This window comes from Centropristis striata, chromosome 4 (genome assembly GCF_030273125.1).
Source record: "Centropristis striata isolate RG_2023a ecotype Rhode Island chromosome 4, C.striata_1.0, whole genome shotgun sequence".
NCBI lineage: Eukaryota > Metazoa > Chordata > Actinopteri > Perciformes > Serranidae > Centropristis > Centropristis striata.
This window is the reverse complement of record NC_081520.1, coordinates 14,577,571-14,605,071: the sequence shown is the minus strand read 5'-3', so window position 1 is coordinate 14,605,071 and position 27,501 is coordinate 14,577,571. Positions and strand designations below refer to the sequence as shown.

Sequence of the window (27,501 nt, the reverse complement as noted above, 5' to 3'; positions counted from 1 at the left end):
TGATGGAAAAAAACCCGAGCAGGTAGTGTACTTCCTATTTGACACAGTTACAGTCACCCAACACAAATACACTCAAACCACACGGCCGATCAAGAAGCCGAGACCACTTTCAAGTTGTCTGAGACTAATTATTTATAAACTTCACATTCCTCCCTGCTAAGCTACTTCACTCACAACAAAGGCCTCGATGTTTTTACTGACTGCCAAGTGGGGAGTTTCTACTACAGCAGAACTTGAATGCTGTTTCAGAACGCTGACAAGAGAGAGCTGTGGGCACGGACTGACAAGGGCAGCTGAAAAACCACTGAATAGAGAAAGCTTTCTGTTCAGTCTCATTTCAAATGTCCTTTGCAGAATAAAACTGTTCTTCTTCAGCAGGGCTGCTGCCCACACAAGCTGTCAAAAACAACAAGGAGACAGTTCAATTTTGGTGTACCTCCCATCAGACCTGTGGAGGTTTTAGTGAACTTCTCAGGCACTTTTGACCTGCTGTCTTTTTAACAGCTTGACTTATGAGGAAAAAAAAAAATCAAACGGCAAACCATTTAAATAACTTTATATATCTATACATGTACATTCATTTTATTTTTGTCATTTCTGTCAGCTGTACAGTGGTGGAAGAAATGGTCTGGATTTTTACTTATTTAGAAGTGACACAATGATTCTTAAGTGGAAGTATGTAATAGCAGTAAAATGCACTTGTCAGAAGTGTCATAAGGTAAAAGTAGCCTTCTTTTATTCATAAGAACAGCTCCTGTTAGTTTAAAATAACTAAAAAGAATCATATTATTATTATGAATTGTGCATACCGGTAAAAATATATTTTATTTTATGTATGTATTATAATGCAGTTGGTTTATGGAGCTACTTTTAATTTATATGCTGTTGGGCAATTGAACTTATAGCAATGCACTGTATAAGGTCATCATACTTGTAATAACCTACTCTTTAAACTAAGTAACTATAGCAGATTAGTAAATGTAATTAAGTTATTTAAATGTATGATATTTCCCATTGAGATGTAGTGTAGTAGAAGTATAAAGTGAGCATAAAGTACAGTAGCTGACTGAATGTTCCACCAATGATTCTGTCAGGGCTTATACAGGGTTTAAGATGTACGGAAAACACAAACAAACACTTTAAGGGGCCTTTGGTCTTCAATCATCACATCACAGTTTATCCCAAAATGTCACTAGGAAGCTGACCTTTTAATATAATTATCATAAAGTTATGATTCAACCCATAATGTAGCTGACTGAACTTATTATGCTTAAATATCTAAACATGTATTTGTAGTAAACAAATGAAGATTCTTGGAAAAAGGCACACTTTTAGATTTTCATTGGTATGGGAAATTACTTTATAAGATATTATCTGTGGTATTAAACTAAATATTTGTATATTTTGCTCTCTCGCTGCACAAGTAAGAATAGTTGAAAAGATTTGTTTTTAATATGCATCAGGATGTGTTTCACAATAGTGACTGTACTCCAGTTAATTATGTGCATGCGGCAGCTGATGAATTCCCTCACAATGCAGAGTTGTTTTGGTTGGTTCCCACTTTAACTGTAGAGCAGACAAAGGAGTAGGAGGGGTTAGATGGGAGACAGTGGGAGGAGTTACTACAGCTGCTCTCCCTTCCAAAGTACAAAAACTGCCTGTGATACCGGCACAAAGGAGAAGTAGAGCTCTGTCTGAGTGAGGTGCGTGCAGAGCAGAAGCCCTGAGACTGTCAGAGGGACAGACAAAGTCGCAAGAGAGAGAGAGAGAGAGAGAAGTAGACACTGGGTGACTCAGTCAGTTAGGAAGAGAAAGAATAAGAAAGAAGGGGGGACAGGAAACAGTCCCCGAGGACAAACTGTGATGCACTCACATTGTGACACACAGACGGCTGAGAGCAGGGGAGCTCCACTCAAGCTCCAGTGCTCCTGTGAATAAGCTTGGCTGTTTGTGGTGAGGACCTTAAAAAGCTATAATGACAACTTTGCTGCTTTGGAGCTGAAAAGGACAAAAACACAGGACTGAGTTTTGACAAAGAGGCAGGATTTTGCCATGAGGACATCTCTCTAACGGACCTGGATGTAGATATGTCATCATTTCTTTTTGTGGACTCAGCAGCTCGTGGTAACTGAGGACTTCTTGAGTGGAAAGGAGACACGTGTGTGACTGATTAATCTGAGTAAGTAAAGCTCAGCCTGCAACTTGTGGGGTGCTGCCTGGTGGAGACAGGGCAGGGGGAGGGGAGGACGCTCCAGCCTGAATCTCTGTCCTCTGGGAGGGGTCTTTTCAATATGAGGTAACCCACAAGATAACTACATCAAGACAGGGAAGGAATCATGTTAACCATGTGCAGCAGTCTTCTATACCATGGACAGTTGTGTTGGAAAGAAACCTCTGTACCAATGGCGTGAATTATCAGACTACAGAGTGTGTTTCGATGTATCCTGGTTTCAGACTGGTCTGTGCTTTACTCTCCATTCATGGTGAATTCATTGTGTAGGGCAACCCTTTCATTATATAGCTATTACATAACAGACACCCCCCATCCCTCCACTCTTTGTCTCTCAGAATGTACAACAATACCCTACCCACTACCCAGCTATTGGCTGAAAATAACTCAATAAACAACTCTACCTGCGACAAGAACGATGGGTTCAAATACCCGTTGTACAGTACCGTCTTCAGCATTGTGTTCGTGGTGGGACTGGTCACCAATGTTGTGGCCATTTACATATTCACCTGCTCTCTGAAGCTGAGGAACGAGACCACGACCTACATGATGAACTTGGTAGTGTCGGACCTGCTGTTTGTCTTCACGCTGCCTCTGAGGGTCTTCTACTTCATCAACCAGAGCTGGCCTTTTGGACCCGTGCTCTGCAAGGTCTCTGTCTCACTGTTCTACACCAACATGTATGGCAGCATACTCTTTCTCACCTGCATCAGCGTGGATCGCTTTCTAGCCATTGTGCACCCTTTTCGCTCAAGGACGCTTAGGACCAAGCGCAATGCTAAGATAGTGTGCATTGCTGTGTGGGTGTTGGTGCTGTCAGGGAGTCTCCCCACAGGGTTCCTGCTGGAGACCACCTCAACTGACAAGAGCAAGATCAATAACACCTTCTGTTTTGAGAACTTCTCCTCCAAGCAATGGAAATCTCACCTGTCCAAGGTGGTAATCTTCATAGAGACAGTGGGCTTCATCATTCCGCTTCTACTCAACGTATGTTGCTCCATCATGGTGCTGCAGACCCTGCGTCGCCCCCAAACTGTCAGTCGTGGAGGGAAGCTGAACAAAACAAAAATCCTGCGCATGATAATTGTGCATCTCTTAATTTTTTGTTTTTGCTTCATTCCCTACAATGTAAACTTGGTATTTTATGCTCTGGTCCGCACCAAAACTTTGAAGGGATGCTTTGTGGAGTCTGTGGTCCGAACCATCTACCCAATAGCCCTCTGCATCGCAGTGTCCAACTGCTGTTTTGATCCCATTGTTTACTATTTCACTTCTGAGACTATCCAAAACTCCATCAAGAGGAAGTCTCAGGGGAACCGTTCGTTTGGTGACGTCAAGTTCTCAGAGGCCCTGCAGTCAGAAACTCCCAGCTCCAACCTGCAGTGCAGCCTGAGGAATCTCAAAGCAAAAGTCTTCCACAATGAGTCTTCAGTGTGATGGTGGGGTTGCTATGCTAAAAGTGTTGAAATCCATCCGGCCACAGAAAAACACTTGTTGAGACAATGGGAATTGATTTTTTTTGGAGTGCGTTATGAAGCACCTGCCAGAGAGGTATTACCTGACTTCAGTCTTAATCTCAGGTCAAATGTTTGGACTTGTCGTTGACAGCTCAGCTCTGCAGTATTACTGCTACATGACCCTTCGTTCACATCTGTGGATTCCTCATTACTACTTACTAATTTCCTTTTCCTGTGGAATATATGTAATTGTGTTAAGCACAGTTACGCTGCATGTGTTCTAGAGGGCAATGTGATCACTGAGCAGCAGGACAGTTATGATATTGAATGCAACATGTGCCTGTATATTTGTACATTTCCGTGGTATATTGTGGTGCTGACTTTAGAATAGTATGTATTAAGTTAACATAAAGTTATATCAAGCTATAGATTGTACAGGGCTTTTTATAAATTGTGAATTACAAATAGGTCACATGAGTGCCTTTTTGGTCCTGGCACCATTTCATTGTAGCCTTTTTGTCTTTATTGACCATTAAATGCACTGACACAGAATTCCACTTACTGCACTCATGCCACAGTAATGAATAAAAGTCATGAACTGTTTAAAACAAATGACCTGAAATGTTTTGTCATTTAAATGAAGAAAGTGCTATCTTTAGAGGAAGCAATATGAATGATTTTAAATATTGAACCTGAACATAACATAATGGACCAAAACTCAAAAATTACAATAGACTTTCAGTCACAGGAAGATTGTCAAACTTCACTCTACAGCAAACAGGTCTGACTTCACATTATTCAAGTGCTAAACCGTTTTTCCTGATGATTGTCCGATAAGCAAATGAGGAGGTTAAGTAGTGGAAGTAGAAAGTATGATGACTCACACAGGGGAGTGCCAGCTTCCTGTGTGGCAACCAGTGCTGAATGAGAGGAACCTTTTCAAGGGTGACTCACAAAATAGACTACTTACATTTTCAAAAAACTATGTGAATATGATGTAAGAACCACCAAGTCGAAAGTGGACTGCATGCCATAATGATCTCTTAAACATAGTGAGTGGATCAGTTTATACTAGAAAGGAGTGAAAGCAGGGTAACGTCTTTTATGTTTAACTTAACCTAGATAGGAATTTCTTTTTATCATCCAGGAACATTTTGTTTTCCTCCTCCACAAGGACATGGTGTTTTAATATCGGCAGTGACTGGCTGATCCCCTGCAGCACACAGACCACACAATTCTTTAGGATGCTTTTGATCAACACAAAATTACAATTCTAACAGTATAATTAAAAACACAATCGCCCACAGCCTTGTATGTTAAAAAAAACAACCCACTGAATTAATAAAATAAAAAAGACATAAGTAAGTCTTGTGTGCAGCTTGATAGAAAGCCAGATGTATGAAATATGTATCCTGCTGTGGACAAATTTACAAGTGATATGGCATCAGTGAGGAGTCAACACAGCATGAGAGTGAATAACAGAGAGCACATGGTGCTCTAACTTTATTGACATAGCCTGAAGGTCAGTCAGCGGCACTTTATTCATACTCCTCCTATAACTCTGGTTCTGAAGCCATACGGGCAAGTCAAAGACAGGGTTAAAGACCAAGGCTGTTGTGAAAACAAACAAGTATAATTTCACTCTGAGGCAGCGTCGCGTCATCTGCACAGGAAGCCATCTTAAAGTGGCATCCTCGTGTGAGGAGCTGCGACTCAGCCACATGCTAACTGAGCATCATGAAACTTGTTCAGGACTCCCCGGACATCTTGCTGACTTATTTCAAGAAAGCATCATTCTTTAATCACTATATGGGTGAGTCGGCGTTTATTCATCACATAAGACTGTTATCTGACCACCAGGTGTTTGTGGCTGTTGTCATCTGGGTCAAAGGTCAGGGTAGAGACAGAGAGGGACAAACACAGGAAATCACACTTTAAATGCAGTTCAAATAAACAAATCTGTTATCTAAAGTAAGTTTTAACTGAATATTTCAACATCTTCTTAGAAACTCAACAAGCTCCTTCCTCATTTACAATGACTGATGTAATTGACTGTTCCCATTTTACAGTGAGGATATTGCTGAATGTCAAGGACATGAAGTTGTGTATACACTTAAGTTGTATAAGTTCTCTGTGTCAGGGATCGAACTGCTCACATGAGCCCAGCAGGCTCCTTTGCATACACAACAGTTATCTAATCAGCCTGACCTCTTCTTCTCAGCAGGCTGCAGGGTGAGAAAACACAGACGCCACACTGCTTGTCATCACATACACTCTGTTCTGCATTGCTCTGGTAATTTCAGATTGGAGCATGCATCAAAGCATTTTTGTACTGTACAAGATGGACCAAGGATCCGGGAAATTTTATCGTGTGAATGATACACAGATATATATATATTTATTTTTTTAATCACACAATCCTTCTAAGATTATGCCATCCAAAGAAGGGTTGACATCTAATAATTTATCTTTATCTAAAACAGTGTTTTGTTTTGAGTACATGTCCTCTGCAGGGTCATCATAGTCAGTGCCATGATCCTCCAGGTCAAAACTAGTCTGGAGCTATCCTTTAACTTATAGCTTTAGGTTCTTTTCCCTGTGGTAAACCCAGCATGTTTTCTCCAGTGAACCTCTTAATGGCTGCTTTGAAGTTCTGTCAGTCCCAGCTGAATGGAGATCCTCTGGTGTGTTGAGAAGTCATGTCAGGAGTAATATTTGCTGGGCCACTAACGAGAACCTCAGTATGTGTGCCCTTTTGGGGAAGATGAGATTGGGCTGGTTAGGGGGTGAAATCGGGGTGAGGCCCTTGTCCTCAGATTCACTCCACATCTCCAGATCACATGACAAGAGGTGCGCCTGTCCCACTAAATGAATCTGGACAGAAGAGGGTCTCTGCAAAAAATGTTCCCTGTATGGCTAACAGGATAAAATTTAAGAGGAAATGGCTGTTATTAGCCTCATATCTGCAACATTTTCCCACAATTACACTCAAATCATGCTCCACATCTCTGGTATTTACATTCCCACCTTGGTTTTTGGGGTAATTGGGTATAATTATTACTCTATAAAAAGTTTTGCAAGACAACTTTCCAGACTAGGAAGGAGAAGGTAATAAAAACACACAATGCAGGAGACAGAAAATTGCGTTAAATAACAATTTGTCAGGATGTGGTTTGACAAAAAAAGAAGGTTGTTGTGTTTGTACACAGGCCCACTCATTCTAAATCAGTAGCAGCACTGAACTAATAACCAGCGGTGGAAGGGCTGAGTGTCTGCAAGAAGGGAGGCAGGCTAAATAACTGCACCAACCAGTCACATGTAAACCTCCTTAACTCCCTGTCGCCTCCAACCATAAACAGGCCTTATCAATCCCTGGAGGAGTTATTTGACCAGATCAGCTCTTGGTTGCATAACATCTCAGGAATTAAACAAAAAGCAAAAACAGAATGTTGATAAAACACTCCCTTCATCTGGGTAGCATGGTGTTTGCAAAAACATGTATTCAGTGTGCCCAGCCTGTTACAACAGCAAAGTTCATGCTGGTTTCATATATGGTTCAGCAATGCAGACAGGAAATGCAACTGTGACATTTCAACAATTTTTGCCACATTGTGTGCACAATGCCCTTCATTGTACATCGACCGGATGAGTCTTTACCTTGAGGCAAGAAGTCAGAGCCTGTGTGTGCCTGAAAATGGTGGTTGGTCCGTATGTGACATTAGTATTAGAGATATTGCAAAATATCTGACAGGAAATGATTCATGAAAAAACACTGCACTTTTGCTAAAATTGAGGAAATAAATAATAAATATGAGGCAAAATTTTTGTGATCAAATTATTTCAGTAACTGTGTGTGTGTCATCAAAAATGTAAAAAGAATACCTCAGAAGTGTATCTGTAGTTTAATTTTTGATTAACTTGTCACAAGTCCCAGCATGTTATCGGACTTATTGGAAGAAAGACGGGTTGGTGGTTCTCATTAAAGCCATTCTGTCAATCCAGCTGGGAGTTCACATACACACACTTACAGTGAACAAACGCTATTCTGGGAAACCTCACTATCTATTAAAGTGCTGTAGGCTACACTGCAGGTTGTCTCTACGCCCACTTCATCCACATACAACAGTACATCCAGTCTTCATCCTTTTTTTTTTAGTCTGAGGGTTTCAGCCTGACTAAACATGGTATTACAGTCTGTTGGAGGAAAAAAACCCCGTTATGATTAGGTGTGTTCTGCTTGATGGGACAGGTTGGGCTTTCCTTAGCTGGGAGTCCTTCCTCTGGAAACTCCTGGGGATTTAAACAATGTCTGACTAGCCAGTGTGGACACATTAATCCTCCCCAGTAGCTACAGCTTCTAACCGGAGAGGACAACCCACTGGTGCGACTGACAGTCTCATGAGAGAAAGGAAGGGTCACTGGGTCGAACCCCAAACAGCCACATGTCCTACATGTCCTGTCATAGTGCTCCAAATGTTTAAGCAAAGACATTTAGCAAAATTATAACATTTTAGAGTGTTTGTAGTTTCATTATAAGAACTGTAACTAATCATATAAATGTATAACAACATGAAAGCTTAAATATGATATGAATAGATGACTTTCACTGTATTAGTCAATACCGTAGTAAGATAATTAGTTAATACACCTATTTTGAAGAGGAAATTAACCAGCTAATGTAATGATTAGGTTTAGTGTAATACATTTACAGGTGCTAGCAGGGCACATTATCACATTTTAAAAAGTTACTACCTTTTTATCACCTACTGGCTGTTACTGCAGCTCCTGAGCAATGCAGAATCCTTATCTGCCTGTTCGCTGTACATAGCTGTGGAGTAAAGCGCTGAATCCTGGAACCCACCTATCAAGTTTTATACAGCGGCTCCGCTAAGCACATGGCAGGATTAGTGATACCCGGGCCCCGCTACAGCACACACTCATAAACAAATGCCCATAGCACACTCCACAGCACAACCACACATAAAAGCTAGCGCTTACAGGTCAGCCTTGAGGTCAGCATGTTCCTCATGAGGAATTTCCACAGAGCCTCTCAGACCACACAATACTTTCCCTCTCTTCTTCGGCAGAATTCTGTCTCCTTTAACCGCAGAAAATCAATCTGATTCCCACATGAGGTGACGTCCTCATCTGCTCAACCCACAGCTGCCTGAAAGCCACAGTTCTTACTAAGATTTAATTATGTTTATTGTTTATACTACAAGTTCCTGTTTTTCTACATAGGGATTTATCTCCCCCAGAAGAGGATTGGTGGTTCTGAGTTGAACTTAAAAAAGATGCTTAAAATACAGCCTTCACATCCTTTTGAACCGAGCTCCCGGAGAGACACCTAATTTATTGACACTGTGGCCTTAGGGTGGGAAGGACACGGCTCATTGATACCCCCAAGGTTATCTGCATTGTTCCCCCCCAAAACACACACACACACACACACACACACACACACACACACACACACACACACGCAATTAGCCCTATGTAACAGACAGATAAGACCAAGATAATTCTACAGAGGTAGCATCAGGCAAGAGAGGCAACTGCTATCTAATCATTATATATTGATTTTATTATCATACTTCATTTCCATTAACACCTCATTGAGGGACAACATGTTGCAAGGTCTAGTTACTTTTGATGTGGGTTAGTTAGTTAGTTTTAGTTTAACTGTTTTGTTTGTTTGTTTGTTTTTCTTTCACTCATTGCTATTTCTTTTTAGTTAACTTTACTGTTTATTTTCATCTGATCTGTTTGTGAACTTTGGATGAAATATACAAACACAAATACAGTTATTATAATTATTTATTTTCAAGAAAAAAATGTATACTGTTTTATTTTATACAATTTTACTAACCACCCTCTTGAGTTTCAGATCTTCCATATAGGCCTACTTAGGCCCTTTTAGTTCTATGTTAGCTTAATTATTTCTGCATGTTATAAAACCCATCACTTAAGTCATCTAATCCATTACAATAGGACAGCACTGATTTTTTGTAATGGATGACACAATTTTTAAACTTCAAAAGTCTATTAAATGATTTCCATGCCACATGGAAATGAATGGAAGCTGCCTACACTAGAACACTGTTTGCAAAATAATAACATTTACATCACTAGTATGACCTTACAACACATTTCAAACACCTATGTTTTCAGCACACACCAACGTAAAACATTTTATCTGTGTTAATTTTCCAGTGATGCAGAAAGAATTATGCATGGAAAGTCCAAGTGGCATGACTGATAAAGGCATTAACCATTAACTTGTCATTCTTTCCTGTTTGAACTTATGCAGTGTGGATGCATCACTTTAGATCAGTGAGATAAATGCTAACGGTGCCTCAACAGAAATCACAAGACTGAAAGATCTGATTCACGCCTCACCACTGCAGTCTCCTTTTTCATGTGTTACGTATCCTGCAGTTTGAGTTTGAATGAATGTGTCACTCAGTGCTGCACTGTTAAACAAACTATATACTATATATATACTATATACTTATTTTTAAAAACATTTCACTGCCTTTTATGACTGTATAGCAAAGCCTGTAGGCCTCTTCACTGCAGATGTGTTAACCACAAGAGTTTCTCTGCATCTAATGTATGCAGCATGGTGTTAGAGATGGTGGTGGTGAGATGTGTGGAAAAAGTGCAAACTGGAGTGTACGGTGGGGGAGTGTCATGTGTGACATGAAATTTGTGTTTAGATCACTGTGTAGATCGGTGAAGTGATAAGGAAGCAAGCGCTCAAATTCAATTTCTACACTCACATGAAAAGATAGAAGATTAGTTCAGAGTTCAAGCTAGAATACCATACGTTCACCATAAGATACTCACTTTGTTAAGTGATATCTGATCATTTGCTGCTGCTGCTGTCACGCAATTCTGTTCTGTGGGAGCTGAAGGTTTTTATAGCGGCAGGATGATTTGAACTTCACAACTTCAAAATGAGACTAAGAAGATTCAGGAATAGTCTATTACTTACTTGATTCAAAATATAGTGGCAGTAAACTGCAAGTATGCTACAAGAGGAAAGCTTTTAAAGTCAACTATTGATCTATTATTGGCTCAAAGGAAGGAATGCAAAGGGACAGGCTAGAAGCCCAACCCAGCCTAAAGGTGGACTGGCCGATCAGGATTCAGCAGGCGTGTGAGCCACAAACAATAGCAGCGTTTAAAACTACAAATGACCTGGTAACCTGCACAGAGCCAGCACTGTACCACTTCACATGGGATCCAGATTTAACTGTTCCTGACCTTTTTACTTTGAGCCGCTGATGAATTGTGGAGTTCCACGGCAAACCCTGCTTGTCTATTGTCTGATAAAGAGGAACAAAACCCTGGCAGGAGACAATGGAGGGTCACTGCAGAGGGCTTGAAATAATCATAACAATGACAGCTCCCGTATTTATAGTTGCAAAAAGACTCTGAACTGCAGCGCCTAAGTGCTTTGTTATTAACAGGAAGAGCTGCTCGCCGTGAAGAATAAACACAACTTCTCTTTATTGTGTGAGTCATAGTAGCAGGTTTCATTGTTTCCCTCATTGTGTGGTTGATACCACACACAAAAAACCTCAAATACAGTACAGAAAATGAGCTAAATATGTAAACAAAAACAAAGCAGTAGACACACAGTAGATGTGTGGACACTAAGTTGCCCTCAGTTTGCTCTGAATAAGAAAACCGAAAGAGGCATTTGGTAGAAAATGCCTTTCTAAGCATCAGTAGCCAGACAGAGATCACTGGGTCATCTTGCATCTGCAGTGCTCTTCCTGTGTGAAGCAGGGAGCGCTCAGAAAGCAGGCCAGAAAAACAGGCGTTGTGACAGGCACACAAAAGGGGAACAGAGATTGTTGCAGATAACACGCGTCAATATTTCATCACGGGTGATGACAGAAGCTGCAGGTCGAGCTGTCCAGACAATCTCCCAAAAAGACAAAATGAAAGGTCTTTTGTACATCATTTGATAAGAGGGGAAGCTACTTGAGTGTATGCTATCAGGTCAGCAGGATGAGCAAGAAGAAAAATCAATGAAGCACTTCAGATTAGATGTCTGAGCACTAGCTAGAGATTTGACCTCACTGTGACTTTGAGTAGATACTGAAATACAAGATGTTGCCTGTTTTCATATGAATGAGACGAACAGAGAAAGAGAGAGGAAATGCTACTACCATGCATGCCCTCAGTTTCAGCTTTTCTTATGCAAGCTGCTCAGTTAAGGGTACCAGGATATTGTGGTTTGCTTGTACTTGTAATCCTTAAACCACGTTCACAGACATGTTGTCACCTCGAGTTGTGATGGCTCACTTCACCTCTCAGTTCCTGTTTTTGATTGATTGATTTTATTTGGCCATTCTTGATATGAAAATATGAAACAGCAATCTGTGCCATACGTTTTATAAATAAATAAAAATTGTCAGAGATGACACAATAAAGCTCTAAGGCTTATTTCTATTTCTATATTTTTTTTAAAAATTGGGTACCTCCCCATAAACAATAAAAAGAGTTGTATTATAAAACTGATTTGACCTCACAACCCTACAGTTACACTCATATATTACTCATCACAGATGAGCAATTTATTCAATGAGAAATTTATTTTTTTTGACCCATTCATACCCATTGAGACACAACAGACACGACTTCACATCCTTCCTGTAAGAGGAAGCCCCTTTTATCTGCTTGTTAGGCTCTAGATTTTTTGATGTATAACTTTGTTAAAGTAGTTCAGGTTTGTTTTTTTTAAGTTGAAGAGGGCGGAACTAAATAAAAAGATAAAACACTTTCACAATTTCATGCAAATTAAAGTTCCTGCAATGCATTCCATCTTTGTTTATAATGGTGTTTGTTTGATTTTTGTAGAGAGACATTTTTTTCAGGATTTATGTCATTTTAGAAAACAGAAATATAGTGTGAGATTATGTCATTTATTAATGGTATAACTTAACAACTTAACTGGTTGCCAAAAAATAAAAATAATAAAGAGGGGGATTAATGCCCACATCAAGTGCTGTGACTCAAGGCTCATGCCGGCCTTATTTACTGGCTTGCACTGAGCATTATGAAATAATTAATAATCAGAATAAGAAAGGGGGAGTAAATGAGAAAAACATGTAGAATTAATGAGGATATTAGAATATAGCACACATAAATACATCAAGACAGTGTATACTGTATTTACTATATTGTTTTCTTCTATTATGATACCTGAGTAGCCAAATAGTATTAGTTTTATGATACCTTAGTTTGAAAAACTTTAATTAAATTACAAAATATGGCAAATCTATTCAAAGCATTATTGTTTAACAAAACACTTTGGCAGTCTTTAAACTCAATAAAAGAGGTAATAAAGTCATGTAAGAGACGTATAAAATAAAATACCATGAATAATAAAATAACATGGAATAAATGAGACATAATAGAGCATGAAATGAAGCAAAATTAATATGATAAAGTCTATTAAAACCCCGAAAAAAAGGCAAGGTAGAAAACAGGCTCCAGGCTTAGTGCATGGCAGTCTTTAAACTCAATAAAAGAGGTAATAAAGTCATATAAGAGACATTTTAAATCAAGGATTATGAATAATAAAATAACCAAATATATATGTATATACCTATATTTGTACTGATGGTTTCATTTATTTTTTTTAGGTATATGAAATTTAATTTTACTCTTTATCCGTCTTCCACCCTGTTATTGTCTTGTGTATTTGTATAATGTTTAATTTTACTTTGATACGACAGCTGGGGGTGACTGAGACCACTTTTTCTTCTTCTTTCTTTGATTGCTGCCTTTCTTACTTTATTTATTTTAATTTTATTTTTTTGGAGTGAGGTCAGTCATGAGGTACTTGAAGTCGTTTTGGTTTGGACGGTGGTTTATTTTCCTATCTGTTGCAATATCTTTGTGAATATAGAGAGCACTTATATGTTGTTTATGTTTTTGTTTTGATAAAAATCAATAAAAGATATTTTAAAAAGCCCCAAAACTTTAGCCAAATGAAAAACAATCTTAAGATAGGAAAGATTCAGTCGATACAAAAAGAACTGTGTTCAATAAATGAAACCCTGCAGGAAACTTTATCCCAGACCTTAATAACTGAGTCTTCATTATATCATTCAAGCAGCCATTCTCCCCAGTTTACATTATATGGCTGAGCTATAAAGATGCTGTCTAGCTCGTCATGGACACTGATGGGAGACCCTCGTATCTGCAGGACACACAGCATGGTGGTGTACTAGTTCAGCTATGCTAGAACACTTTATCTGTATCCTTACTAAACATAAACATCTTATGAGGTACAAGAGGAAATATAGTGGGAATAAAAAAGCCGGGGGCTGGGTTGTGAGTCCTGGAGGGGGATTCAGTGTGGCCTCAAGATAAGGGGCAAGCTGCAGCCCCGGGCTTCCTCAATAAAAACACATCTTGGGTAGATATCTGGAAAAAGACTCAGCCAATGGGAGGTTTCCCACAGTGGAGGAACTTTGGCAGCAGGATAATCCATCGCTAGTGTGACTGTTGGTGAATCAGCACCATTATGGTTTTGTTGACTCAATGGTCTGTAGTATCTATATCCTGTTGAGCTTAAACTGTCATGGGCGAGGCTTGCTTTCTGTTTTACTGCTGCCAAACGTGTGGTTAAGCTATTGTTCGCATTTACTCCACATTGTAGAGTTTATAATTTGGCAAAGCAAAGACCGCAACAGGCTCTTCTTGTTCCCTTATATTAAATGTCTTTACGCTCTTCAGGGTGCCAATAACAAAGAACATAGTCCCTTAAATTTAAATATAAAAAGGGCGAGCTTTTCCATATATATCTAACTATATCTGATTCTGAATATCAAAAGCATTTCAACAAAGGTTTAATTATATCTGAACTACTAACTTGTCTCGTTCCCACACAGCAAAAGGTTCATGCTCCATCTAGTGGTACATAATAACACTTGCTGTAGGAGAGAACAGCAGTCATCTGTGTGTCTGCACCACTGTGGTCACAGCAAATTTAAAAAAACATAACTAAAGGGTCCAGATGTATGATTTGTTAGTGTTTCACCAAGAGAATTAAAGACTCAGAATACCAATGACTGAACATGTTTAGTCTACTTTTGATATCGCGAAGGAAACGGACATCAAAAGGTGCAGGCGGGCTCAAAAAAGTGTGACCCCATGGAGACCCAGCTGCTCTGAATCTAATATTTCCTGCCTCCCCGACAAGCCAAACAGAAGCTTCCAGACGGCCTCAATTTACTGGGAATGTTATCACTAATAACCTGAACAGTACGCAGCAGATGTTCAAATCAGATGAAAGGCGCTGAGAGAGACAAGACACACATCTCAACATCTTTATGTAAAAAAGGCTGAAACATATTCAGTTCTATTTTTAGTGTTTTGTTGCAGTAGTGTGATCACATTGGCAAAAATCAGCACAGAAATGGAAACATACAATAAAAAAAAGAAGTCTCAGTGTTACTGTCTGAGCTTAATTGTGCTTTTTTAAACTTGGATTTAACCTGCTATAAAAATTGGTCCTCTTTTATACTTGGTCTCTTATACATGAAATGACTTTGGCAAACAGTTAGTGCCTTTAGTGAGTGTAAACATTATCACAGCCTTGTGATTGTGTTGGCTTGGAGGGAACGAGGATTTAGTGTTCTGAAAACATTTTCTCCACTTCATCCATCCAGTCACATGGAGATTCTTCCTCAAAGTCTCTGTAAAAGGAGGAGAAACAGAACAATACATTTGAACTTTGTTTTCAGTTTAGACTTCACATATGTTGATGACACAATACCGATCCATCCATCCAACAGAGATTCAAACAACTCTCTCTTTATGCATGAATAGTTAATGTGAATTTTTAATGTGAATATTATTTATTTGTCAGGTCTACATTTTATGTAAATACTCTATTTCAAAGCTCAATAAAGTAATTACTGAATGCCTTATATAATGTAATACATATCTATTTTGAATGTATAAGAAAAAAACATAATTGACCCATGAGAATCATCTCTTTCCCACTCTGTATACCTTTTGTCTCAGCCAATACATTTTATTTGTACATGCAGTGCTACACTGCATGGACAGATAATCTCACTTGACAAGATTCCTTAAATTAAGATTGTTAAATCTAGAAATAAGCATGTTCAATGCTTAAAATAAGAAATTAACTCTTAAAACAAGATAAATTATCTAACACTTCTAAATCAATTTTTTTTTCATCTTGGTAAGAAACAAATAATTGTCAGTGCACTCTGCTCGGGCCAGTTCATCGCTGCTTGCAGCTTTAATTTATCTGGTTTTAAGAGTTAATTTCTTATTTTAAGCATACAACATGCTTATTTCTAGATGTAATAATCTTAATTTAAGAAATTTTGTCAAGTGAAATTATCTGTCCATGCAGCAAGATAATTTCCCTTAGATTTAGTGTTTTTATCTTGTTTTTAGATGCCCCTTTTTTGCAGTGAACACCATGCAACAGCAGTGCTAATGACTCTATCAGGGCGTCAGAATAAAACCAGAAACCTACAGGTAGTCATTTCCCTTCTTGTCCAGTCAGATTAGATAAATACGCTCCTCTTTGGTAACATCATGTGGAACACAGCAGGGTTACTTACGTGTCCTCATCATCAGAGCGAGGCTGCAGACGCTCCTCATCGACAACCACCTCAGGTTCAGGACCGTCAGTGTCGTCTCCCTGTGAAGGGGAGAGCGGTCCCACCAGAGGGTCGTCACCTGAAAAACAACAGAGAACTGTTTAAATTACCAACTACACTGAAATATTCCAATTAACAGTGAAATAACTGAAATAAACACATGCATATTAGGATAACTGTGTGCTAGAGTAAGGGTTTTTTTAAAAACTCTATTGCAGGGGTGGTCAACCTGTGGCTCCAGAGCCTCATGTGGCTCTTTAGGCCGCCTGCAGGGGCTCCCCATGGCTAAGACAAAAAAATTACATATATATTTTTACTTTAAAATTTTAATTTATCAATGGTGTAGACCTATTTGTATTCTTCAATTGTAAAATTGTATAGCCTTTTTACTGCATATTTAAAAAGTTTGGACATTTAAGTCAACTAAAATGTGTTTCATAGCTTACGAAAGTCTCCGGCCCGGCGCCTTAAGCTTTAAGTTTTGTCAACTTACGTTTAGTTTTGAGTTCCCCTAGATAGACTAGTTTTCAAAATCATATTAATAAATGCTCAATATGACTATTAATAATGTTGGCAGGCTAATTTAGACTTATTAGGCTGTTTAATTTTCATTTTAGGCTCAATATAAGGTTTGCGGCTCCATTCCGCAATTTTCTCTCTCTTTTTTTGGCCAACAGTGGCTCTTTAGTTAGTAAAGGTTGCCCACCCCTGCTCTATTGCATTTATGCACATTAACAGGCAATTAACATCACAGAGGAAAACAAATCAAAACATCTTGAGATTGGGTCTCATCTGTCACACAAATAGCACTGTAAAGGGTATTGCACATATTTTATCTGGTTCTGTATTCCAAAAAAAAGGGATATTTTAGATAATAATAGTGTATAAGAGTGTTAAGTGATATAGTCGGTAACTGAGGTCCACCTTCTCATAAAAACAGGTACTTTTAGCTGTAATTGGGCAGTCATATATTCCATCATGTAGACATGTTTTACTTTCTGTAACCACTGAGTGATCATGGGGGGGTTAGTCTTCATCCAATTTATAGTAATAATTTTTCTTGCAATCATCAACAAAATGTGTAATATATAACAGGTGATCAGGAAACACATCTTATAAAAATAACTAAAATAAGAGTCCATTGGAAGTTCCACTGCCAAAAAAATTTCCAGTTTTTTTTTTGACATTTTTCCAAAATGTTTGTAATTTCAGGCAGTCCCAAAACATGAGTATGGTCGCCAACCATGCCACAGTTCCTCCAACATTTGTTGCTGGGATTGTTCTTGGAACCAAAGGTTGTTAGTGGTGTCCTGAAGAACCTAATTTTGACCTTACAGTCAAATTCTTTGTATAGTTGGCTTCCAACCCCCTTATGGCATCTGGAACACATGTTTTCCCAAGAGTCATCATCTATTATTATATTCAGCTCCACTTCCCATTGTTGCTTGATGTGTAGTGTATTGTCCGACAAATCCAGCATTCATTTTTTGTACATGTGGGATATTAGTTTTTTTGTTAAAGAACAGTGTTCAAACAAATGTATGAAGTAACTTTCTATATTTGTAGGTTCCTTTTGCATGTTTTCCCAATCTGTGTTTTTTGTGACATAATGTCTAATTCGTAAGTATCTATATAGATCACTTGAAGGTAGCTACAGCAAGGTTAATTGCTTAAATAACGTATTTGGGATGTTAACAGACCTCCTGCGTTTATTAAAAAGGTGCTGAAGGCTCGGCTCAGCCTGGCCTTCTCCAATAGACCAAGAAGCTTCTCAGGAGGATTTCTGTCCCATTGTCTCCTCTGCCTGCTGTCCTCTGGCTCCTCTGACACACCTGGAAAAACAGTAAATACAGCTGATACACACTGACATCGTATTCCATTTTCCAAACTGGAATTTTTGTACAATTGAGAAAGAACCTGAGAGGGTCTGGTTGGTTGACGCCATACTGTCAGATGAGACAAGACTGGCTTTGGCCAACATGTTCAGCACAGTGTCTGAAGGCTGAGCGGCCCACTGCTTTCGAGGAGCCGACTCTGTGCTTTCGCAGTGTGCTTCAGGCAACTCCACACCTGAGGTAAAGGGTTATACACTTTCTGTTAGATTCTTGTTTTCAAACAGGCCCTGACATAACATTTATTTTCTGTAGAAGGTGCATGCATAAAAAACAAAGACAAAGAAAGAACAGAAAAAAAAGCATAAAAAATAAACAGAGGAAGATGTAGGCAATGAGATTCAGGAACCTTGCTTGCTGCAAGAGATATCTGCAGCAGAGAGCATTGAAGAGTTGCTCATGATCTTAAAGATTTGTTTGAGTTGTCGCAAGAATGGATTATTTATATTTTGGGTATGGCTGAGTTGAGGAGGGAAACCTGTGATTTATCAAAACTTTGTGTTTCATAGTGCGTCATTAAATATATTATCTTTGTTGTTTTCAATTGAATATATGGCGCAAAGTATAAGCAAATCATCGCATTCTGTTCCATTTACATTTATACAATGTCCCAATTTTTTTTTTTAATCATGGTTGTAAATGAAAGGGTTCATTATTTCCACTGACAACCTTATTAAACTTCCTAAGTTTTTTTCTCAGAACCACAGCAGTACAGTCATGGAAAAAATTATTAGAACACCCTACAAAAATAGCTCCTAAGAGAGCTGATATCTAGACATTTTCCATGGTTTTCTTGATAATGGTTTTGGTTATTATTAAGAAAACCATGGGAAATGGCTAGATATCAGCTCTTAAATTAAACTCTTATGAGCTACTTTTGATGTTATCATTATATTTGTCCAAACAAATGTACCTTTCATTGTACCAGGCATTAAAATGAACAAGAAATTGAAGAAAAAGGATGTTCTAATATTTTTTTCCATGACTTTATATCATTTTTTCATTACAACACTGTCAGCTTTAACTTGGACTCTACCTTCAAATGTTGATGTTTTTATTAAACTCTTCTCTCCCAGAAGATTAGCCACCTTCTTCCCTTCTTCTCTGTTCCATCGACCTTGCATCGACCTCCCCTGTTCCTGCGTCTCTGCCGCCTGTAAAAGATTCAAAGCATCGCAATAAATCAAACACATAACATGAGCTCCGTGGCCATCTGAACTAACAGCAGCTTGTCAAAGGTCAGATTCCACATAGGGTCACTGCAGCTGGGGAAAGTGTGTAAGAGTTTAAAGTCTTGCTTTGACACTGTGTTGTGACAGTATGTCGCACTGATGGATGGGCAGCCATAAAATCACTGTTTGACTGACTGTCAACACTCAACTTCAGTGAAAGGAACACAAGTGCACAGGTGTTAACTGTGTCTGCACTCAAAAAAAAGCAAACTGGGTGTCTGTTACCTTATCCTTAGTCTAACATGTAGATTTGTGGTTGAACAGTTTTAAAACGTGTAGTTTTAGCATAAAATGCAACAATTTAAAATTTACTAGAATAATTTATATTAAAACAACCTAATTCTAATGGGTTAAGATTGCAAATCAATTCTGCTTACAGCTCCAGAGCAGTAGGTGGCAGTAATGTGCACATCCCTAATTAGTAGTGCCGCTCTTAGTTGAAGGCCATGGTCATAGGTCAAAGGTGAATCCCTGGCTCTGGCTGGCAAAGAGTAATTGTCATTTTGAGAAGAAATATCGTATGACATGATCACAGACTGTTGGACACTGAAGTTTTAGGCTGTTTGTTTTTAGGCTGAAGTTTGTTGTATTTTCACATCAACAGAAACTCAGTTTTACCTTTTCTGCTAAAGTGATTCTAACAAATCCAATTTGCTTTGTGTTTTTCTTTTCCAAACTTGACACCAGCTGGGGTTATATAGATTGACATTTATCTTTACATTGCTGAATATAATACTCTGTGTTTAAAAATTATTTATTTTCTGAATAATTACTATTACGTTAATTTTCATATGATAAAGGTAATCTTTTAGGCTAAACCACTTCAACCTAACTTTGTTTTGTTGGCTCAGCACAATTAATTCATGTACTGCACTATTTTAAAAAGTAGTTGTAACTACCCTATTAAATTAAGTAACTCTTAATAATATCATACAAGTTTAAATGGCCCAAGAAAATTACATTAGTATGTTACAATTACCCTTACTAATCTAGTTGGACTGACCCTGGTAATTAATTAAAAGTAACGCAAATAAATCACATTGACCCAACATATTTACATTTTGTTCACTCAACAAAATTGTGTCTCGCTAAATTAAAGCATTTTATTTAGGTGGGATTCCTTTCCATAATTTTATTACCTTCTGGGAACAAGTTATTTTTTTTGAGTGTGTACCTGGGAGGGCAGATGTGTTCGTAGGATTCTGGAAACCCTGTGGGAGGTCAGGATGCTGTGCAGGGACGGCCTGTCTTTTGGGTTTGTCTTGAACATCTGCTTGATTAAATAGCGCAGCTCGTAGGGCAGGTGCTCAGGGAGAGGAGGGTACGCACCCCGGCACACCTTAAGAATCAGACTCTTCCAGCTGGATGCCTGAAACTGGACACAAGATCGAGCCGTGACGATCCCTGAGACAACAAACCACACCGGAATATCTGAGCCATAAAAAATATACAGCAGATAATGTAACTCAGCTGAAGATACTGGGCCGCCATCATTCCACAACAATGCCTTGCAGTATCTCACTGTGCAGTAAGATGACTGCAGGAATTGTACACAATGATTCATTGACAATATTTGGAGAGAGGCCCACAATCAAAGCCATGAACATGGAATCTGGAGAGAGAAGGCAGGGGAAGTACCGGGTGTCGCAGGGTGCAGAGCTCGTAGAGAACGCAGCCCAGAGACCACACATCACTGCAGAACACATAAACATAGAGATGGTTATTCACTCACACCAGACGTTCGTCATGTTCTGGCACAATCCACTGGTTAACCCACGCATGAGTTACATAATCACTGCTGAGCTGAAAACACTGTTTGGAAAACTCCTCATTGTTTGTGCCTTTATTGACACTCCAACATCCAAGACTGGATGATTAAAAACATTGTGTTCACAAGCTATGTTGATGGAAAATCAAGCCTGGAAGGGGAACTCGAAGGAAACATGGAAATTGAAGAAAGATGATGTTGTCATCTGTTATCTGTTTAGCCAATGACAACAAGTGTCAGATCTTAGAGTTCCCCTTTAACGTATTAATGACAGGATTTGTTTCGAAAACACAGCATATACAGTGTTTCTGTATGTTCTATACATCTGAAAAATGTGGTACATTGTCTGCACTTGTTCTACCTCCGATGTTATGTTCAAAATAGATACACTGCACATACTGGAATATCATAAAAGTGGTATCTAAAAAAACAACATAAAACACTAAATCTGAGGGAAATTATCTTGCTGCACGGACAGATAATTTCACTTGACAAGATTTCTTAAATTAAGATGATTAAACCTAGAAATAAGCATGTTGAACGCATAAAATAAGAAATTAACTCTTAAAACAAGATAAATGATCTAACACTTCTAAATCTAAAGGTTTTTTTTTATCTTGGTAAGAAACAAATAATTTGCAGTGCACTCTGCTCGGGCCAGTTCATCGCTGCTTGCAGCTTTAATTTATCTTGTTTTAAGAGTTAATTTCTTATTTTAAGCGTACAACATGCTTATTTCTAGATTTAATCATCTTAATTTAACAAATTTTGTCAAGTGAAATTATCTGTCCATGCAGCAAGATAATTTCCCTCAGATTTATTGTTTTTATCTTGTTTTTAGACACACCTTTTTGCAGTGTGTTGATTTAAACATGGCATAGGATACTGTACTGTATACAGATGTGCTAACGGTGAGCTATTTGTATGCTGCTCCTGTGTACCTCTTTACCTGATTCTTGTAAGGCAAAATTCCCCTCATAGGGATTAATATTATAATATTTCTGCACATAGAGTCAATTGTTCCAGGGATTTCTGTAAATATTGTTATGTGCACATTCTGTTGATATCTTATAGACTTAAGTATTTTTAATATACATATGCTAATGTGTATGCTAATAAGTATTCCTTAATGCACCAACATATGCCTGGAGACTGTGTATATGTATATGGCCCATTTTTTTTATGTCAGGCCAATTAATACTTACTGTTGCATTGACCCAATTTCTCCACATGGACATCGATCCGAAGTCATTAAGGTTTCATTTTCTTATCATTTGATCTTGTGCCATATAAAATAGAGCAACCAGCCAAAGAAACATGGTAACTTACCTCTTATTGTTGTATGGCTTGTTGTCCCAGATTTCTGGAGCTACGTAATATGGTGTCCCAACATATGTATGAGCATATGCCTTTGAGCTGCAACACAGTTACAAAATAAAAACAGTCTGAGCCAAAAAGTAACAGCAGCAAATCAAGGACATTGACTTTAAAAAAGGCAAACTATAAATGGTTGCAGTTCTCTTCCTGTACCTGTTCAGAATACACGCTGAGCCAAAGTCCCCAAGCTTGATTGCCCCATTATCTGTCAGGAAAATGTTCTGGGTAAGGAAATGAAAGAGGAATGATGACTTAACATGAAGCAAAATAAGAGCAGCCAACCGTGGCAAAATGATGATATTATGCATGAGTGGGAGATAATGTTTGGATCTTATCTCGATCAGCAATTTCATCATTGTTCATTTCACTCCACAGCGCTCACACTGATGAGATTTTATCAACATGCATCCAACCAATAAACTAAATTATCGACTTCTTGTTCTGAGAGAACGAAGAAAATCTGATCTTCCTCACGAGTTCCTAGCTGAGTTCTATGTAGCCTATCTATGTATGTCAACTATTTTTGGACATACATTTTTTTTTTAAATCTATCAAACTATAATGTCTAGAGACTACTGTACCTTTGACTTCAGATCTCTGTGCAAAACCCGTTTATCATGGATATGCAGTGCAGCAGAACACATTTGAGCAAACCACCTCAAGATCTACAAACAAAATATTTTGGTTAAGCAAAAATTAAAAAGAGGAACAAAACATAAAATTGTCAGAATAGTTGCAGGAAGTCAATGCCTACATCATCAACACAGAACTGTGTAGTTTTCTGTTGCCGGATCCTCTGGAGCAGGTCTCCTCCACTGCAGTACTCCATAACAATACACAGGAGGTCATCGGCTGGACAAACACAATCACACTGCCTATTCCACAGTCCAAAAAATAATAAATGTATGTCTTGTTATAAGGAGAGTTTGGTTTTGTGAATACCTTCGAATGCCTCCCTGAAGGCCACAATATTAGGATGTTTCATTCTGGACAGCAGGACGGCTTCCCTCCTCGAATTCTCCAATTTGGAGTGATTCTATAAAAATGCAAATACAAGCATGAATGCATTCTCTATTATGCAAAACAAACAGCCTCCACGTCCCTGCGTTGGCAACAATCTGGTAGGTTATCAGCACAGAGCAAATAACATTTCCATATCAGACCCCAGGCTATAACATAACAGCCTTCTAGTCTGCGGCAGTGTAGTTTACAGGGTGGTGCAAATCCAACAACTCCTTATGTTTAATTCATTATTTTGTTACTAATATGATTTTTTTTTTTTTTAACCAGAAAGGCTTGCTGCGTTGCAGGGGATCAAGTTATGTTCATACACACGTGGACAAAATTGTTGGTACCCCTTGGTTAATGGAAGAAAAACCCACAATGGTCACAGAAATAACTTGAATCTGACAATAGTAATAATAACTAAAAATTCTATGAAAATGAACAAATGAAAATCCGCCATTGATTATGAACCGTGGTTCAACAGAATTATTTAAAAAATAAACTTCTTAAACAGGCCTGGACAAAAATGACATGCCTGAGACAACTGGAGCAGTTTGCTCATGACGAGTGGACCAAAATACCTGCTGAGAGGTGCAGAAGTCTCACTGACACTTACAGGAATCGTTTGATTGCAGTGATTGCCTCAAAAGGTTGTGCAACAAAATATTAAGTTAAGGGTACCATCATTTTTGTCCAAGCCTGTTTCATGAGTTTATTTTTAAAAATAATTCTGTTGAAGCATGGTTGAAAAGCAATGTCTGACTTTCATTGGTTAATTTTCATAGAATTTTTATTTAGGCTATTATTACTTTTGTCAGATTCAAGTTGTTTCTTGTTTCTTTCATTAACCGGGGGGTACCAACAATGTTGTCCACGTGTGTACCTGTTCCACCAACCAGGTGAGAAAATAAAGCGGCAGTAGCAGTTATATATTTATATACACGTACCTTTGGCAGCTGGATTTCCTTGACCACATACTTCTCCTGGCTGCTTTTGCACCGGACTAACAAAGCCCGACCGAAAGACCCCTCACCGATGACTTTCTGGAGTGAGTATCTTTCCATAAGGCTTATTCATAAAACACAAAGAAACCATGAAGGATTAAAAAACAACTAATCCAGCAACAACAAACTGAGTCGATAGAGGCTAAAAGATTAATTGGTCTCTAGTCCTCACACTGAGACATTTACAATGTGTAATAAAAGCTTAATACACCTAAATAAAATCTACCTGGACTCGTGCTGTTTGTTTGGCCGCTACTTCCTTATTATTGTATGACGTAGGACGTGACTCAGGTGTACTGCGCGGCGTGGCCGCTAGATAGCGTTAGATTATAATCTCTAAAACCCAGATAAAGACTCTTATCGCCACACTGTTAAAATAATCGCCTAAATCATTTTTTGTCTTTTTTTGTTGTTGCCTAAATCATCTCCTCATGGCCACCTATGGTAAAATCACCTACATCCTCAGTTGATCAGATCATGTGATTTTACCCCTTTAAGATAATGGCCTATGTCAACTGTGTGATTTAGCGGATTTATTATGCCTAAATCAAAATAAAATGTAATTTAGGCAATTTTTTGAACATGCCTTTGTGACTTAAGCAAGATATGGTAACACTTTATTTTGAAAGTTTCTACATAAGAGTGACATGAGCGTGTCATAAACATGACATGGGATGTGTCATGAACATTAATGACACTTTGAAGTAACATTAATGCTCATGATACTTGTCATGTCATGTTTCTGACAGGCTTGTGTCACTCTTAGAATTCAGAATTCATTTATTTCTCTTAAGTTAAGAAAATAGTTAGTTAATAGGTTGTCCTTTATCGTCGACTAACTATTTTGAAAGTACAAGTCTGCTAACACGGATTTTGTCCAGGTACTTAAACGTTACCCGTCCCCGCTCAGTCAGAGCCCGGATAGCTCAGTCGGTAGAGCATCAGACTTTTAATCTGAGGGTCCAGGGTTCAAGTCCCTGTTCGGGCGGTAAATTTTTTTTTTTTGTTGTCTAGACCCTATATAGAAAAAAGTTCGCTCAGACACAAATAAAGTTGGTAAAGTAACATAGATACAGCTTATATAGATCCTTGGATGGAGGTGATCAAATAACTGGTTCCATTTTGTTACAAGTCGGTTCACATTCATAATATATATGTATAAATCAAATTTTGAGATCATACTTTGAAGAGTATATCCCAGTGCCATGTTTATGTAAAACTGACAAAAACAGTACTACCGACTTGACGTTCCCTGTGACGGTTTGCCCAATGTAAGCAACTTTTAAAGAAAATCTACTATCTGGATTTTCACATCACACAGCAATGCATCAAAATACATGCAATGCATTTTTAAACGAGCAGCACAGATGTAAAGTGTACGTGTTTTGCAGATCGTTAAGAAGCTGGGGATAAAAATCTGGTATAATGTGCGGCAGAATTCCCCTCACATCTTGTGCAGCATAAACCAAGTGCTTCATTGCCAAACGATTGCATAGCAGGTCCAAATGTCTAGTGTTTGCCTCATTACTTCCTGCGTTTTGCTCTCTGGCAGCGCTCTGGTCCTATCAGCCAATAATCTTCCACAGGAGGAAAATAAAGGCAATAATGAGGTAAATATTGGGCATGGTGCAACAGTTTGTCTACAGCTCCTGGATTATGCTGCACAAGCTGTTTGGGGAAATGTGATGGACTTGTTTTGCTTTTCTCGGAGAAGAAGCCATTATCTATACATACTTATCCTTAAAGGGCCGCCCGGGGGCTGGAGTCAATGCATGGTGACATTTATCGAAAGGCGGGGAAGGCTACACCATGGACAGGTCGCCAGTCAGTAAGACTGCGAGACAGCCAACCATTGACGTTAATTTAGAGTTAACAATTACTTCACCTGCATGTCTGTGGACTGTGAGGGGAAGCAGGAGGTCCCGAAGAAAACCCACACTGACACAGGAGGAAGACGAGGCAAACCCCACACAGAATGGCCGGACGCTGGGCTCGAACTCACAATCCGCCTGGTTAGCTGAGCTCCTACTATGACGAGTGAACTATTCCTAAAGCAGCAGTAAGCTTCACTAGGCATTACAGAATGTAATACCAATATAAATCAGAAAGTGGGGCAACTACAACCTCCAGCTAGTGATTTTCATAAAGTTTAAATCACAAGTAGAGAGACAAATCATTGTATTTTCAGAATAAAAATGTCTTAACTTAACACATAAAAACACACAGACTCTGTTAAGGGAGAGACCCTACACAGCTAAATTACAATAACTGTAAAATATGTTTAAATAAAACTTTAATAAACTGAAAGTGAAGGCATGTTTTGGGTCTGTTAGAGAAATGCATTGAGGAAACCTTTAAATTAAATTATCTGACACCAACAGAAAATCCTCACCTATTTCTCTGCGCAGATCGTTTGATGGGGAATGATGAGCAGAAGACGTCCAAGTTTTCAGTTTAACATCATTTTATTACAATACGTCAAGAAATGTGCATTTTACAGAGATCCCTGGGTTCAAAACTCACTTTCCTGATACACATGATTAAGGCGGATCAGTTCATGAGGTCTGACCCCCCCTTCTGTCCCTCGAACCCTTTTAAAAAAAATATATTCTAACAATGTTTTACTAATGATGAAGGTAGATTTCTTCCTGGAAGTGCCGCCCTCTTGATCCGTTGATTCGTCAGTTTTAATCAATGTTGTGGACTCGTCATGTCACCAAGCAGAGAAGATAGTTAGCTCCTCTCCTCAGCACACTGTGTCGTTGACCTGGCCTGTTCCCCAAAACATTCAACACAACCTCCTGCCTTGTTATGACTTACAGAGATATAATTGGAGACACAGATTTTGCAATGTGCACATAAAATATA

The 27,501-nt window shown here is 38.6% G+C and overlaps 2 protein-coding genes and 1 non-coding gene across 3 annotated transcripts; 2 read left to right on the top strand and 1 right to left on the bottom strand.

Moving 5' to 3' along the window:
- The first annotated feature begins 1,703 nt into the window (after nucleotides 1-1,703).
- Nucleotides 1,704-4,468, top strand: lpar6a (lysophosphatidic acid receptor 6a). Its single transcript, XM_059330523.1, has one exon. The coding sequence runs from the start codon at nucleotides 2,570-2,572 to the stop codon at nucleotides 3,665-3,667; it is 1,098 nt and encodes a 365-aa protein (XP_059186506.1). The 5' UTR covers nucleotides 1,704-2,569; the 3' UTR covers nucleotides 3,668-4,468.
- A 10,559-nt stretch (nucleotides 4,469-15,027) lies between these two features.
- On the bottom strand, nucleotides 15,028-24,878 carry nek3 (NIMA related kinase 3). The gene is made up of 14 exons (XM_059331531.1): nucleotides 24,860-24,878; nucleotides 24,577-24,697; nucleotides 23,567-23,660; nucleotides 23,379-23,476; nucleotides 23,206-23,289; nucleotides 22,778-22,845; nucleotides 22,577-22,663; nucleotides 21,118-21,172; nucleotides 20,654-20,854; nucleotides 19,284-19,401; nucleotides 18,273-18,425; nucleotides 18,056-18,187; nucleotides 16,317-16,434; nucleotides 15,028-15,410 (listed from the first exon to the last, which is right to left on the bottom strand). The coding sequence occupies exons 2-14, from the start codon at nucleotides 24,691-24,693 to the stop codon at nucleotides 15,344-15,346; spliced, it is 1,392 nt and encodes a 463-aa protein (XP_059187514.1). The 5' UTR covers nucleotides 24,694-24,697; nucleotides 24,860-24,878; the 3' UTR covers nucleotides 15,028-15,343.
- Nucleotides 24,879-25,548: 670 nt separating this feature from the next.
- trnak-uuu (transfer RNA lysine (anticodon UUU)) lies at nucleotides 25,549-25,621 on the top strand. The gene has a single exon. It is a non-coding gene; the product is annotated as a tRNA-Lys (tRNA).
- The last annotated feature ends 1,880 nt before the right edge of the window (nucleotides 25,622-27,501 follow it).

Excerpts from the sequence above, each read along its gene's own strand:
- lpar6a (XM_059330523.1), top strand. The coding sequence starts at position 2,570 with ATGTACAACAATACCCTACCCACTACCCAGCTATTGGCTGAAAATAAC.
- nek3 (XM_059331531.1), bottom strand. The coding sequence starts at position 24,693 with ATGGAAAGATACTCACTCCAGAAAGTCATCGGTGAGGGGTCTTTCGGT. Across the intron at positions 20,855-21,117 it reads TCTGCACCCTGCGACACCCG|TTTCAGGCATCCAGCTGGAA; the intron begins GTACTTCCCCTG and ends TCTTGTGTCCAG. Across the intron at positions 15,411-16,316 it reads CGCTCTGATGATGAGGACAC|AGACTTTGAGGAAGAATCTC; the intron begins GTAAGTAACCCT and ends CTCCTTTTACAG.